Genomic DNA, 13713 nt, shown 5'->3' on the forward strand with positions numbered 1-13713 from the left:
ACAGCGCAATCAGCAAGATTGCTGAGAAAACTCTTATAAAACGAATTTCATGATTATCCACCTCGAGATTGTATTGTGTTCATTGAATCTGAGTGGACCAATAGACTTACAGTGAGGTAATAGGAAGAGGACACTCAAGTTTTAAAGAAGCATGACTATTTTTTTTTACATTATTGGGTTCCCAATGGGAGAAAGTATATGTAGTACTTTGTCCATTCTCCCTAGGTGCCCTGTAACACTAGCTGCAGGCACCCCGCCTTCCTTGGCTCACAGCCACCCAACACTTAGTAAGGAGATAGCTGCTTTGCTTTTTAGTGCCTATCTCTGGCTCCAAGCACTTGCCTAAGGCAAGTACGGGCATGAGAAAGCAAAGAGAAGGGACATTGACATGTCCCACCTCCCTCTGCATTCCTCTTGCTGATGCTTTCCTTGGAAAATGGGAGTCGTAGAGAGGTGCTGCAAAGCAAAGTGGACATCTCCTTACTAGCTGCAAAGTGGGGTGGCTGCTGGCCTGTCCAACATTTCAGCTAGTGTTACAGGGCATCTAGGGATATGGGACAAAGTACTTACTTGTACTTTGTCTAACTGGGGACTCAATAATGGAAAAAGATTGTGATACTCCTTCTTTTGGGCTAGGTTGCCAGTTGGTGTCTGCATTTTATTTTTATTTTTTTAAGTGTTTTCAATGTATTCGTTTAAACATTTTCTGTGTTTTTTTATGTGTTTTACATGTGTTTCTAACAAAGTCTGTGAAGTTAAATACGCACAAAAAGAAGCACCAGCATCCTTTTCCAAGTCACACAGAAGTGCATTGCATAGGTGTGAATGAGCCCCATAGACAATAATGGGATTCCTCTTGTGTCGTGTGATGGTCAAAGCACAGCAAATCACACAAGTGTGAATGGGGACTAAGAAGCAGGAAGGAAAGCATTACCATACTGTATACCTAGCAAATATGGCCACCTACTCTATATAAGTACATGCTGTGCTATAAAAAAAATGTCTGTAGGTTACTATTTATTCCCATTCTTTGCCATCTGTTATAATGAGCATTGTTCCTTTTTTTTACATCCAGGAACGGCATTCAGAATTCTGAATCTTCAGGTAACCTGAGCACTGTAGAGAACAGGGTGCAAGTTCTGAAGACACTTCCGGTGAACCTTTCCTTGAACACAGAGACTGTGGAGTCCTCTAAGAGAGAACAGTATAACAGCACCTTATCGAACAGTCCCTCTGCCCCCGCTTCCTCTGCCACGGTGGTAAAAGCAGAGGAATTCACACCAGTATTTATGTCACCTTCTGTGCCTTACAGAGGAGAGAGTGAGGAACCCAGGAGTGTGATTTTTGAGCAGAGTCACTACAGTGGACATATCAGCCAACATACGGACTACCTCAAAGATGATCAGCGGAGTACTCCAGACAGCACATACAATGAAAGCTTTAAAGAAACCGAAGTAAATATTCGATTGACACCATTATATATTGAACTTTTGGTAGTGCCTAAATATGTCACAAAAAATAATGTTTAGATCTCTTATCATTGACCCCTATTGATTAAAGGCTCAGGTGAAAGACCTGTCCAAGAAGCTCAGTGCAACCAATCAGATTCTGCCCTCCATCTTTCTATTCCATCATAGGGGAATTCACATATGAATTTGACATCTTGCTTGTGACAACATAAACAATTTCTTCTTCAAATACTTTGACAAAGAAGGCCTTCTGTGGCTACAGCAAATTTCCAGTTATTCCCATAACCACATGATTATTCTAAATGTATAGGCCAAGAGTGTTCACCAAATCAAAAATCAGCCAGGGCACATGAGTGGAAAGCGTTTTGCCTCCTTAAACAATTTACAGCCACAGTGTGCTATGTGGTCACAGCAAAATAAATTAACCCCATTGTGACCCTTCTGTTACACAAGTGGGGACCATCCCTAAAGTGGGGTACACACTAGTAGAAAATCTGCCGAAAATTCCCGTCCGAGGTAAAATCGTACGATTTTCAGCTAGTGTGTACACAACTTTCAGCAGCCGATGCCAACATTTTCAATGAAAAAAAACGGAGGGATAAACACCAAAATTTTTATCGTCCGTCCCCAGACAACCAATTTTCGTTTAATGTGTATGCAGTACGTCCGCGAAAAATCGGATACGAAAGACCACGCATGATCTGAAGTTGCCGACAACCCGGAAGTCTAGGAACAAATGTCCCAAAAAAAAAAAAAAAAATCGGACGAGAAATTTTGTGAACATTTATGCACTGTCAACTAAAAACGGTTATGACCGCTGAGCATGAGAGAGAAAAATCGGAGGATATTTCGTCCGATTTTCGTCAAGTGTGTACGAGCCTTTAGAGTTGCAGAGATTGCACTGTTCCCGAAGATGCAAAGGCGTTTGCTGTATTTTCCAACCCAACCATTCCTGTGACAGTATAGGGAAAGATTTACCCACAACACTGTGACTTCTCCTCTAGGATGTTCACATAGAAGTGCAGAACAAAAAGTAGGCTAACAGTATTACAATCCAACATTTAAGGGACATATGAGCCTTTAAGGTGACAGCATCTAGGCAAGTGATGCTGTGGCAAACGGGTATGTCCATTGGTGGGGAGATCAGAAAATGAACTAAAGCTAAAACCAGAATGTTTCTTTTGTACAGGGGTCCTCTGCTGTCACTAATCACAGGGATGCTCATAAAGCTATGGGCCTGTAGGGCCTCATGTACAATGGCTACTCCTAAATGTGAGTTTAGGAGCTTTTGGTGGTTTTTTTGCCAAAGCCCCTGAACTCAACTCAATAAAAGTCTATGTGTCCATGCGCACATAGGCTTTTACCAGAGTTTAGAAGCATCAGAGTTTAGGGGCAGGTAAACGTCCTTCTCCTGAACATAGAAGAATCACGTTCAGGAGAGGAACAGTTTGTCCAAAAAACGCCAAACACGTTATAAGTCCCTAGGTATGCAAAAGGTAGGCTCCCCTTCAAAATATCTTGGCTTTATCGCTGCCCAGATAACTTTTCTCACCCAGCCTTGTGATAGAAAGAATTGCCATATAATCAAGCTGTCCTACTGAAGTACATTGTGAAACTAATATTTCAGAGGGCAGTTGGATTCGATTTGGAACTGCAGGTCTCAGGTGCAATGCATTTCAGTGGACACGGCTTGGTATCTGAGCAAATTTTATCTGTCAGCGTGTGCTGGATCACTGATATGTACGTAACATTGGGCACCACAGAGGTGAATAGGGGCTATTTACTGCACATATGGGAACCGGGTATGTACTGTATAGCAAATAAACAGACATTAATCTAATTATACAATTATTTCCTGCTGTTTTAGAAATATCGTGGCACCTCTGTGACTGAGGAATTCTTGTATGATCAAACATCCAGGTAATATACATACAAGCATATACGTTATTTTGCTGTGGCAATGAAATGTAAAAATGTCAATGCTCTTGCAGGAGACACGGCTCGTAAAGTTTGTTGAATGCAAAGATGTATGTAAGATTGTGGCTGTCAGATGTAATCATATAAATAAGTTGTTGTTTTTCCCACAGCACTTTTCAGTATACTCTAGAAGCTACAAAATCTCTTCGGCAAAAACAAGGCGAGGGACCAATGACCTACTTGAACAAAGGCCAGTTTTATGCCGTCACCCTAAGTGAAACTGGAGCCAATAAGTGTTTCAGGCACCCTATCTCAAAAGTTCGGGTAAGAAATTTTGCAGTTAATTAAGATTTATATTATTTTTAGTGTTCACAATTTCTCAACGTTATCCCCCCTCTGATAAGAGTATATATATTAGGCTGAAGACATTTACATATGTTTCTGTAAAAAAAAAAAAAATAACCTGAAAACACTACATTCTGATCACTAAGTACTAGGGATCGACCGATTATCGGCAATGCCGATATATATCGGGGGCCGATATCTACTTTCCCCGATATATCGGAATGGGCCCCTGAGGTTACCAATATTGCGGGAAAGTGCTTGTACCGGAGTGTTGCCTGCAGCTAGAGGCATCACCCCGTTACCGGCGTCCAAAGCCGATGGCCGGCTGTCTTGTAATGACAACCGATGCGGCTGAGAAGCTGCTCGGCTGTCATTACAAGGAGGGGGAGGTGACGTCCCCCCCTCCCGCCGCTTTCTGTGGCTCACCCAGGTCTCCCGTCCCACCGGAAGACCCGGGCATCCAACCTGCACGGCCGCCAAAGAGAAGACCCGATCAAAGCCACATTCGGCTCTGATCCGGTCTCCATGTAAAAAACCCGGAAGTGTTGACATCACTTCCGGGTACTCGCGGCAAATTAAAAAAAATGTGAGCATTCAAAACAGCCAAACTTGGCGTTTTGAATGCTTTTAAGTTCAGAGGAGGGGTTTGGGGTCTTTTAGACCCCCAGATCCCTCCAAGAGAGTACCTGTGGAAAAGAAAAAAAACATTTTTAAATGTCCGAAAATATTGGCCAATATCGGCCGATACCGATATCCGATGACCAAAATATCGGTATCGGCAATACGATCACTACTAATTACTATATGACAAAAATATTCCCCCTCCAAATTTTTGAATTCAGGTACACCAAGCTAAGTCCATAAAGATATGATTTGATGAGTTTGGTATGGAGGAATTGGAGGGGCCTCTGCAGAGCTCTGACTTCAGTTCTACTGAACATCTTTTACGATAAAATGGAAAGCTGATTGTGAACCGGGTCATTTGTCCAACATCAGTACCTGACCTTACAAACGCTACTTTGGGTAAATGGGTATATATTACCTCAAACACATTGCAAAGTCTTGGGGAACGCCTTCCCACATAAATATAGGGTGTTACAGGGTACTAACGTCAGCGTATGCCAGAGCAAAATAAACAGTACATGCAGAAAATACCCGTTGATCCGCTAGAAATGCATCCAGCTCCTATTTTCTTGCTGTGGATTGACAGCACATCTTTTTCTGCATGAAAAAATCTCAAGGAATGGTGTCAGCCCTGCCCAGTTGTCTTTTGTTAAAGTACAGGATCTCTTCCACTCTCCTAATCTCCACAATATACAGAATTATTGCTCTGTAATCCAAGACAAGCATTTTAGTTAGGGGGGGGGGGGGGGTAATTAAACATTAAAATAACACTGGAAGTGTGCAAAGGACACAGGACAGCTTTAAATGTCTGACATGGTCAAAATTGTTTTGCAATTATTAAACAGATAATTGCTTCCAATGGTACATTTAATTTAAAGAGGAAGTAAACCCTCCTCTGCATCTTTTACCTATAGGTAAGCCTATGATGAGGCTTACCTATAGGTACTGTAAATATCTCCAAAACATGTACCGTTTGGGAGATATTTACCTTACATGCAGTTCCTTCAGAGCCCCATGCCGTGACCGTCGGCTCCCGCGCGCGCGGGAGTGACGTCACCGCGGCTCTGGCCAATCAGATGGCCGGATGCCGCGATCCCAGAAGACGGGCGACTGAACATGTCGCCCGTCATACAGGTAAGCGGGCGGCACGGCGGGGGCTCGTTCTAAGGTAAGTATTTCATAATGAGCTAGTTTGCGATGCATACTAGCTCATTATGTGTTTCTCTTTCAGGTTGAAAAAAAATAATAATTTTTTATGGGTTTACAACCTCTTTAATAGACCAAAACAGAACAAATAAGAGAAGTTCATTGTTAGGGTTTACATATACAGTACTTTTAGCAGCTGGATCTTCAGAGCACCATCTTATATATATGGCCAGCATATGGGGTATGAATAACCTCAGAAGATAGGGTTGGGGCATCAACAGGAGAAGCAAAGTTAATTGCATGGGTTACATTTTCAGCCATTCCATCCCCCTCTATAGGAGCAGAAATAGCCTAGATTCCCATCTTACAAATAGTGTAAAGATCATACAATATGCATTAATTAGCATTTGTGCCTGCCACATGTCCGAAAGATCTTTAGACAGTCTGTTCATTTCATATAAAGCAACAGACGACGATTGTGTGTGGAAAAACAATGGATCTGTAAAGGACAGCATGGAAGGAAAGAGAGCACATAAAGATAATGGAAAGCAGAATAACGTTCAATAATCACCTATACTGAATTATGAAAGAAATGTTTTGAGGTTGTTGCTCCAATTTCTCTAGGTACTGGTAGTGGAAAGTTTGCAGTTAAAATTCTCTTTGTAACCTCTGCTGTTACAATGGCAGCTACAGATGTTTAAGTTACCCCTCGAGGCGACTTCTTTAGATGAGCTGAATGGACAATGTATGACAGCCATATATTTCACAGGTGATAGTGTTTCCATCGTCAGATGGAATTATGGGTAGTAGAATAGTAGGAAACCCATACTGAGTGGCTTCCTAAGCTGTACCTCTTGCTTTCAAGATGGGTGCCTGTAGGCACAGGTTTGCTGTGAAGTAACTTAATAGATGAATGTCTTTGAACGCTGGCATGAACATGGGAAAGTGTATTATCATAGTGTCTCAAGCATTAAAAATGTCCTATTGTCAAAAAATCTGTACAATTTAAAAAATCAATTTGTATTTGTTTTGCATAGATATAAAAAAACAAAAATATTAAAAACTCCAACGACCTAACCCGTGCAGGGGGGGTCACTAGTAAAACTACACATAGGGAATCCAATAACGAATAAACCCCTAATTTGATGGCTCAGGAACCAGTCCACAAAACCAAAAAAGAAAAAAGCTACAGCGCATCTTCCCTTATGAATATATACTGTACAAATGGGCAAAATAGTAATGGAGAGATACGCAACTTCCAAGGGTCGTTCAGTCGCCAGAATCATCCGCTGTGGAGGGTTCCTTCATCCACCATGACCAGTAATTACAAAAGCCTATATTTTCTGCCCCAGCGTTTGTAGTTATCTCGATAGAGAGACAGGTTTGCATTAATGAGACATTCCCAGAATGCGAGAGAGGAGAGGTAGATTTCTTTCAGTGAATGGCAATGGACTTTCGAGCATAGAAAAGGGACAGACCCAGAAAAGTTCTGCTACGGTGGGGGTATGTCTTCCACCAAGCCCAAGAGGCACACCCTTGGCTCCAGTAGGTGGTGAGCCTAAGCAACATCTGAATTATGTGCCAAAAACCAGAAGATAGATAGGTCCAGAAAAGATGAAAAAATCTCCATCTGCTTGAGCACATCTCCAGCATTCAGAAGGCAAAGCAGATTGAGCCCAATAATCTGAACAATTTAAATAATAATTGTTCATAAAGCTTTAAACAAATAGCTAAATATCGATCCCCATCACACTGGGGCGACGCTACTTCCCGGGGCGACCTGTGAAGTCGCTGTGCGCTGCTCGCACCGCAACCTCGGAGCGGCCGGCACGGACTTCATATCATTGAAGTCTATGCAGGTCGCTCCGGGCCGCCCCAAAGAAGCTCCGGACCCTTTTTCTAAGTCGGAGCGACTTGTGTCGCTCCTATTAGAACGGGTCCACAGCTTCTCTGTGGAAGGCGACCTACGGTCGCCTGACAGGTCGCCCCAGTGTGAACGGGCTCTTAGACAAATAGCTTAACACATACAGTAATTTAAATAAATATACATTTTCTGCTTTACCTGCCAAAGGATTTGTAATTTAGTACAGTCAGTCTTGTGATTTATAACTCCACCACTTAGAGACCAGTGAGACTTGCCTCAAAGTGGGAACAGCTCACTCCTCCGTGTCCAGTTATTTTGTTTATTTTTCCACTGTCGCTTCAATTTATTTCTTTTTTATCACTTTTAGTGTTATAACAGGGAACATAAATGTCCCCTGTGATAGCAATCAACAGTGGCTGGTACTCTTTATGGAGAGTCCTCTACCCTTAAAAGCATTTGATCACACCAAGGTCAGTGTGATCAAATTATTTTCATTTTTAAAAATGGCGCCGTTTACATCTGGGGAAACTAGAGGTGATGTATGCTCATCGCATAGTATTGAAAGTACAGTGGGCTTATTTTCAGTTATTTCAACATATCTGCCAGCAAATCTTCAAAAATCCCCTAGTATTGAATTTTTACTTACTGATGGATCCAGCTTCCTATTTCCTGCCTCACTCTTGCCTTGGACTGGGCAATATGGCAACAAGACATTCTGCTAATGGCTTTTTTTTTTTAAAGCTTCTCCTGCTGTAGCTGCAAGTGATGTTTGCAGTGTTAATTGTGATGTCAAATTTCTATTTAGTTTTAGTCATAGTTTTTTTCACTAAAATGGCATTTTAGTTTTCGTCATATTTTAGGCATTTTGAATTGTTTTAGCTTTAGTCGTATTTTGGTCATTTAAAATCTCCCATATATAATAGTTGACTAAAATCTCCAGTACATTTTAGTCGACTAAAATCTAATAGATTTAAATGTGTAATGGGTTTTAAATCTAATGGGTAGAATTTTAATGCGTTATTTAAGCATTTTAGAATTGCCAAGCTCATTATTTTCTCCTGGAGTAAAAATTGAATAACATGGTAATATTTATCATATTAAGGTTTTAAACATGCACCACAGACCCAGATTTAGCCAATAATATATATAACGTCTTTATAAATAAAACAACGTTTCATAAACAAACTAAAATATTGGTTTTTGACAAACAAAAATGCAACTTTAAATATTAAAAAAAAAAAAAAACTGTAAACTCTATTTGCTGTAATGCCATTGGACATATTACCTGAATATATTACCAACAATAAAGATAAGAAAAAAAAAAATATTTTAGCAGCTTAGTAGATGCCCCCTATTTATTCTTAGTTAGTGCAGTGTTAATTTTGACAACAAATTTAAATTTGACTGAAATGTCATTTTAGTTTTATTTGTATTTTAGTCATCCAAATTGTTTTAGTCATATTTTAGTCTACTGAAATAATGTTAAAACATTTAAGTTGACGAAATTAACAAGATGTTTGATAGCCAGATTATACAGCATGGCATTGGATAAGATTTGTAATTTTAATGGAGAGTATAACAGTATTTTTCCTTGTCAAGCATAGGCAATAGACCCTTGACATTAGGAGGCCAAAGCACCACTTTATGGGAGATCTTGTCTTCTGACTTGCCCAGCTATAGCATTTCTCTGCAAGTGTTGTGGTTTTGCAAGCTGGTGCCATCTGCCATACACACAGAAAATTCTCTGCTTACATACATAACATTTTGGGAAGTTTATTTGCAAATACGAGAATAGATTAGAAGTTGTGAAAATATCCACCGTATTTTCCAGTGTATTAACAATGCTAATTCTGGAGTCATGGTGGGTCTAAAAATGGACATATTAAGTTTTGGCCTTCCTCCCAAAAGAAAGAGCTTAGCAAAAAATTGTAGGTATGGACAACACTGACTGGGAGTATACCTTTTGTATTTGCTCTTCTCTAACATGGCCCATGAACATTTGAGGGGCATCAAGAACAGGTTATCCAAGAGAACAGTACAGTGCAGCATGGGAAGGTGTGGTTGATGCACATGAAATGGACATGGGTTGTGTACTTTGGGTTACTTGTGATGCAAAAATGTAAAAAGAGAAGAACAAGGGAAAAAAAACAACCCCAGTCTGTGAGAGGGTGAGCCCGGACATCTTTATGTAAGGGTTGTTTGCCACATCAACCCTTGTAGCAGCAATGTGTACCTGTGTAGCAGCATCTAAATACTGGCTGCTTCCCTTGGAGCAAAAGCTGCCAATGTGGACTGTTGTGTCATTGGTTAAGGTATGTCTTTGGCCATGACATTCAGGGAGTGACTGGAAAAAGAAATATATGATTGACTGCTTACACTAATGAGCTTGAAGAGAGTTCTACTTTTAAAAGGCATAGTATCGTCATACATAAGGCACTTACCCACAAGCCAGTCCGATGGCATTGCTTCTTGGTGGAATTTCACTGCCAGGAAATCCAGAGTTGACACCGAGAATATGAATACAGTAAAACCTTGGATTGCAAGCATAATTCCTTCTGGAAACATGCTTGTAATACAAAGCATCTGTATATCAAAGTGAATTTCCTTATAAGAAGTAATGAAACTCAGATGATTCGCTCCACAACAATTTATTCATAAATCCTTCAGTTTATATTCCATATAAAAAGATTATAGCAGTGCGAGAGGCTGTGTAACTATAAAATGTCCATCCACAAGGGGATTAGAAGCAAAATCCAGCTGGAGCTACAGAGTATCAAGGGGAGGGGGGTGCCTCTAAGTGTAGTAATATGGTTACATTTAATGAAGGTTCAACATTTAGCAACTCACATGGTTGATGATTAAAACAGGCACATCTAAGAATGCAGCCATCCAGGCTAAGTCCCCGGTTCACGCTGAGGCGACCTGTGAGGCAAACTGGTCGCCTCACAGGTCGCCGTAGGTCGCCTCCCATAGGGAAGCTGCGGACCCGTTCTAATAGGAGCGACACAAGTCACTCCGACTTAGAAAAAGGGTCCGGAGCTTCTTTGGGGCGACCAGGAGGCGACCGCCATAGATTTCAATGTTATGAAGTCCGTGGCGGCCGCTCCGAGGTCGCGGTGCGAAGTAGCGTCGCCCCGATGTGAACGGGGCCTTAAGCTGTCCACATAGACCATGCTCCGCAACGCCGGCTCTCACTGCTGTAAGTCTGCAGTCGTGACCGGGAGTAGAGCGATCTGAAAGTAAGGCTTGAAGTGCTCGTAAAATTCAGTGTGGAAGGGATGATGGCGATGGTGGTGAGGAGGACGGTCTATGTGGACATCTTTACCCCAGATGCCTGCATACTTAGATGTGCCTGTTTTAATCATCAACCATGTGAGTGGCTAAATGTTTTACCTTCATTAAATGTAACCATATTGCTACACTAAGAGGCGCCTCCCTTCTCTTTTATACTCAGATGTGACGTAATGCTACTTGTATCAAGACATCGCTCTTATATCAAGTCTCAATTTAAAAAAAAATGTAGCTTGCCTTGCCAAAGCTCTCAGACCAAGTTAATCTCAATCCAAGGTTTTACTGTACATACATCACACACAACTTGAACATTTGCTGAAAGGAAGTTCTTGTGATTTATATACCTCTCCTCCCACTGATGTGGAATGATTGGTACTTTCATGCAATCAATTGCACCCAGTGAGTGGGGCGTCTGGGCTAAGCAATAAAATGCCTGTTTGGTAGCCAGTGACTCACCATCAGATGTGGGGAAAGGTTAGGGAGAGTTTGAGATTGATTTACTAAGGACAAATAGGTTGTTCACTTTACAAGGGAATGTGCCCCGGAGTGAATGAGGTAAAGTTCAGCTGACTTCCATTGTACAATAATTTTTTTTCAAATTATCCTTGCACGTGAATGGGTATTCAATGTCAAACTTCACTAGGCTTATGGAAAATTTCAAAGTGCATCTTCCCTTGCAAAGTGAACAGCCTATTTGCTTTTAGTAAATCACCCCTTTTCTGTTGTAAAGCTTCCTTCAACACCTGCTCAAGTGTTTGGGGAGAAACTAGCTTGGCTCATCTGGAAACCTTGTGCTGTTGCTGGCTAGGAGTCATTGATTGCAACATTTTGGCCTAGCAGTCCTCTATTTTTGTTTGTAGCCCCAAATTCTTCCTTAGAACATGGAACCACTCCTGCACAGCAGGCCAAGACAAATAACATTTCACCTCCCTTACCCTGGAATCTGGGAGAAAATTAAACTTAAAATTCCAAGTTCACAACTGACCTGAGAGAAGACAGCAGCTCGGATTCAGCTGACATTGGCCGGCTGCTGCCAAAAGCAGTAATGATGTAGTTGTATCAATAAAAGAAAGTAAAAAAGGCATTCTCAAACAACACCAATGCTAGCCCACAAATCAACCACTACAACGGGTCACTTGCCTACAGCATGCCAAATGGGGAAAATTCACCAGTTCACCGGCCATAAATCACTTTTAAGACAAAATTCACCAGTCCAATAGTTTGTAATTTAAGCTAAGCAAATATATGTTGCATGTTGAACAAATTTCCATTGAATGTAGGTTTTCTTAGTGATATATAGGTTTAATAAAGTAAAGTAGATTTCTTATTAAAGAACAGATACAGATGTCAGCAAATCTCATTTGATGCAGTTTTTACTTTGGTGAACTGTGTTTGATGCAAAATTTCGATAAACAAATCTTGTTGGAAAAATTAATAAAAATTGAATCAAGGTGGAAAATTTAATATTGGTAAAAAATGGGTGACTCTTGGCCAAAGTTGGGTGAAAACAATGATAATTAGACCCCCTAGCGTTGAATTAATTACAGTGAATGATTCATGTCACCATTGCATTCAGTGCTCTTTACCTCTCTATTAGACCCCATTTACACCCAAACGTTTTGTAGCTCGAAGTTCCAAAAAACTCGTGGAGAGAAATTCAATGCATCTCTATGGAGTTGTTTTAAATCCAAGTCACCCGAAGCCAAATGCTGGAAGCTGAGAAAAGTTTTGTAGCTACTTTTGTAGCTTGATTCAGGCAGATTGGTGCATTTTTGAAGCGTTTTCCCCATACAAATGCAACGTGCGATTAGCGAGTTTATGAGCATTTTTCCGCTCAAATAAAAAAAAAAAAAAAATAAAACTAAATAATAATAATAATGATGATGATGAATAAAAATAATAATAAATACAATAAATATAATAATAATAATAATTATACATTCCATAAAATAAATAAATAAATGAAACCCTAAGGGCTCTTTCACACGGCCGCTCCGTGTGAAAGCTCCGCTGCGGGCCATTTGTGTTATCCGCTCCGTAAGTCCGCATATCATCCCATCCGTTTGCGGATGATATGCGGACATAATGTAAGTCTATGGCATTGCGGATGTCAGCGGGTGGCACCGCTGACATCCGATTTTCCTTCCTTTCCGTTTTTTGAACGGATGAAAAAATAGGGTTCTGTTCCGTTCCAAAAAACGGAACAGAACTGAAAGGAGGAAAATCGGATGTCAGCGGATGGTATTATTTTTTATTCATTTTGCTATAGTTAACCCCTAACCCTCAACCTGGTGTTTATTTATTTATTATTTCTTTATTTTGTTAGGGTTTACCCCTAACCCTAAGGCTAAGTTCACATGTAGGTGTTTTGGGGCGTTTTTGGGGAGTTTTTCTGCTCTAGGATCAGCTCAAAAAATGCCCAACATGAAAAATCCTATTCATTTCAATGGCCCCTGTTCACATCTGAGCGTTCTGAAGTTTTAAGCAAAATGCCCAATGCTCAAAAAAGTACATGAGCTTCTTTTTGGGCAGATTACAGGTGTTTTTATTTTTTTCCATTGGTCACTAGTCAACCTAAAAACGCCTGCACAAAAACGCCTGTAAAAATGGCTGTAAGGCTCCATGTACACGGGACGTTAGAAAAAACGTCCTGCAAAGCTATTTCTGACGCCGGGTAAAAGCAGCTGTTAAACGTGCTTTCAGTAGCTTTTTCCATTTGCGTTATTGCACGTTTGGCCACGTTGCTTTTAGCAGCGTTTTTCTACCTCCATTCAAAATCAATGGTTCCCTATGGGAGCCTATTGATTTGAATGGAAGTCGCACTGTGAGAATCTTGAGGGGGAACTCCATGCCAAAAATGGGAAAAAAACTGCGTGGGGGTCCCCCCCAGGTTCCAAACCAGGCCCTTGGGGTCCGGTATGGAATTTGATGGCAGCCCCACGCCGAAAGAACAGCGTGGGGTCCCCCCCAAAATCCATACCAGACCCTTATCCGAGCATGCAGCCCAGCAGGTCAGGAAAGGGGAGGGGACGACCACACCAGGCCACATGCCCTCAA

At 41.0% G+C, this 13713-nt stretch overlaps 1 protein-coding gene across 1 annotated transcript in view; it reads left to right on the plus strand.

Annotated features, from left to right (window-relative positions):
• GRHL2 (grainyhead like transcription factor 2) overlaps positions 1 to 13713 on the plus strand; it is a 130729-nt gene that overhangs the window by 60519 nt on the left and 56497 nt on the right. Inside the window, exons 4-6 of the mRNA XM_082258714.1 lie at positions 1076 to 1454; positions 3337 to 3389; positions 3557 to 3710. Of these exons, the coding sequence (XP_082114840.1) occupies positions 1076 to 1454; positions 3337 to 3389; positions 3557 to 3710 (586 nt within the window). The remainder of the gene's footprint in view (positions 1 to 1075; positions 1455 to 3336; positions 3390 to 3556; positions 3711 to 13713) is intronic.

The sequence above is a fragment of the Pelophylax lessonae genome, assembly GCF_965119305.1.
Source record: "Pelophylax lessonae genome assembly, chromosome: 5".
NCBI lineage: Eukaryota > Metazoa > Chordata > Amphibia > Anura > Ranidae > Pelophylax > Pelophylax lessonae.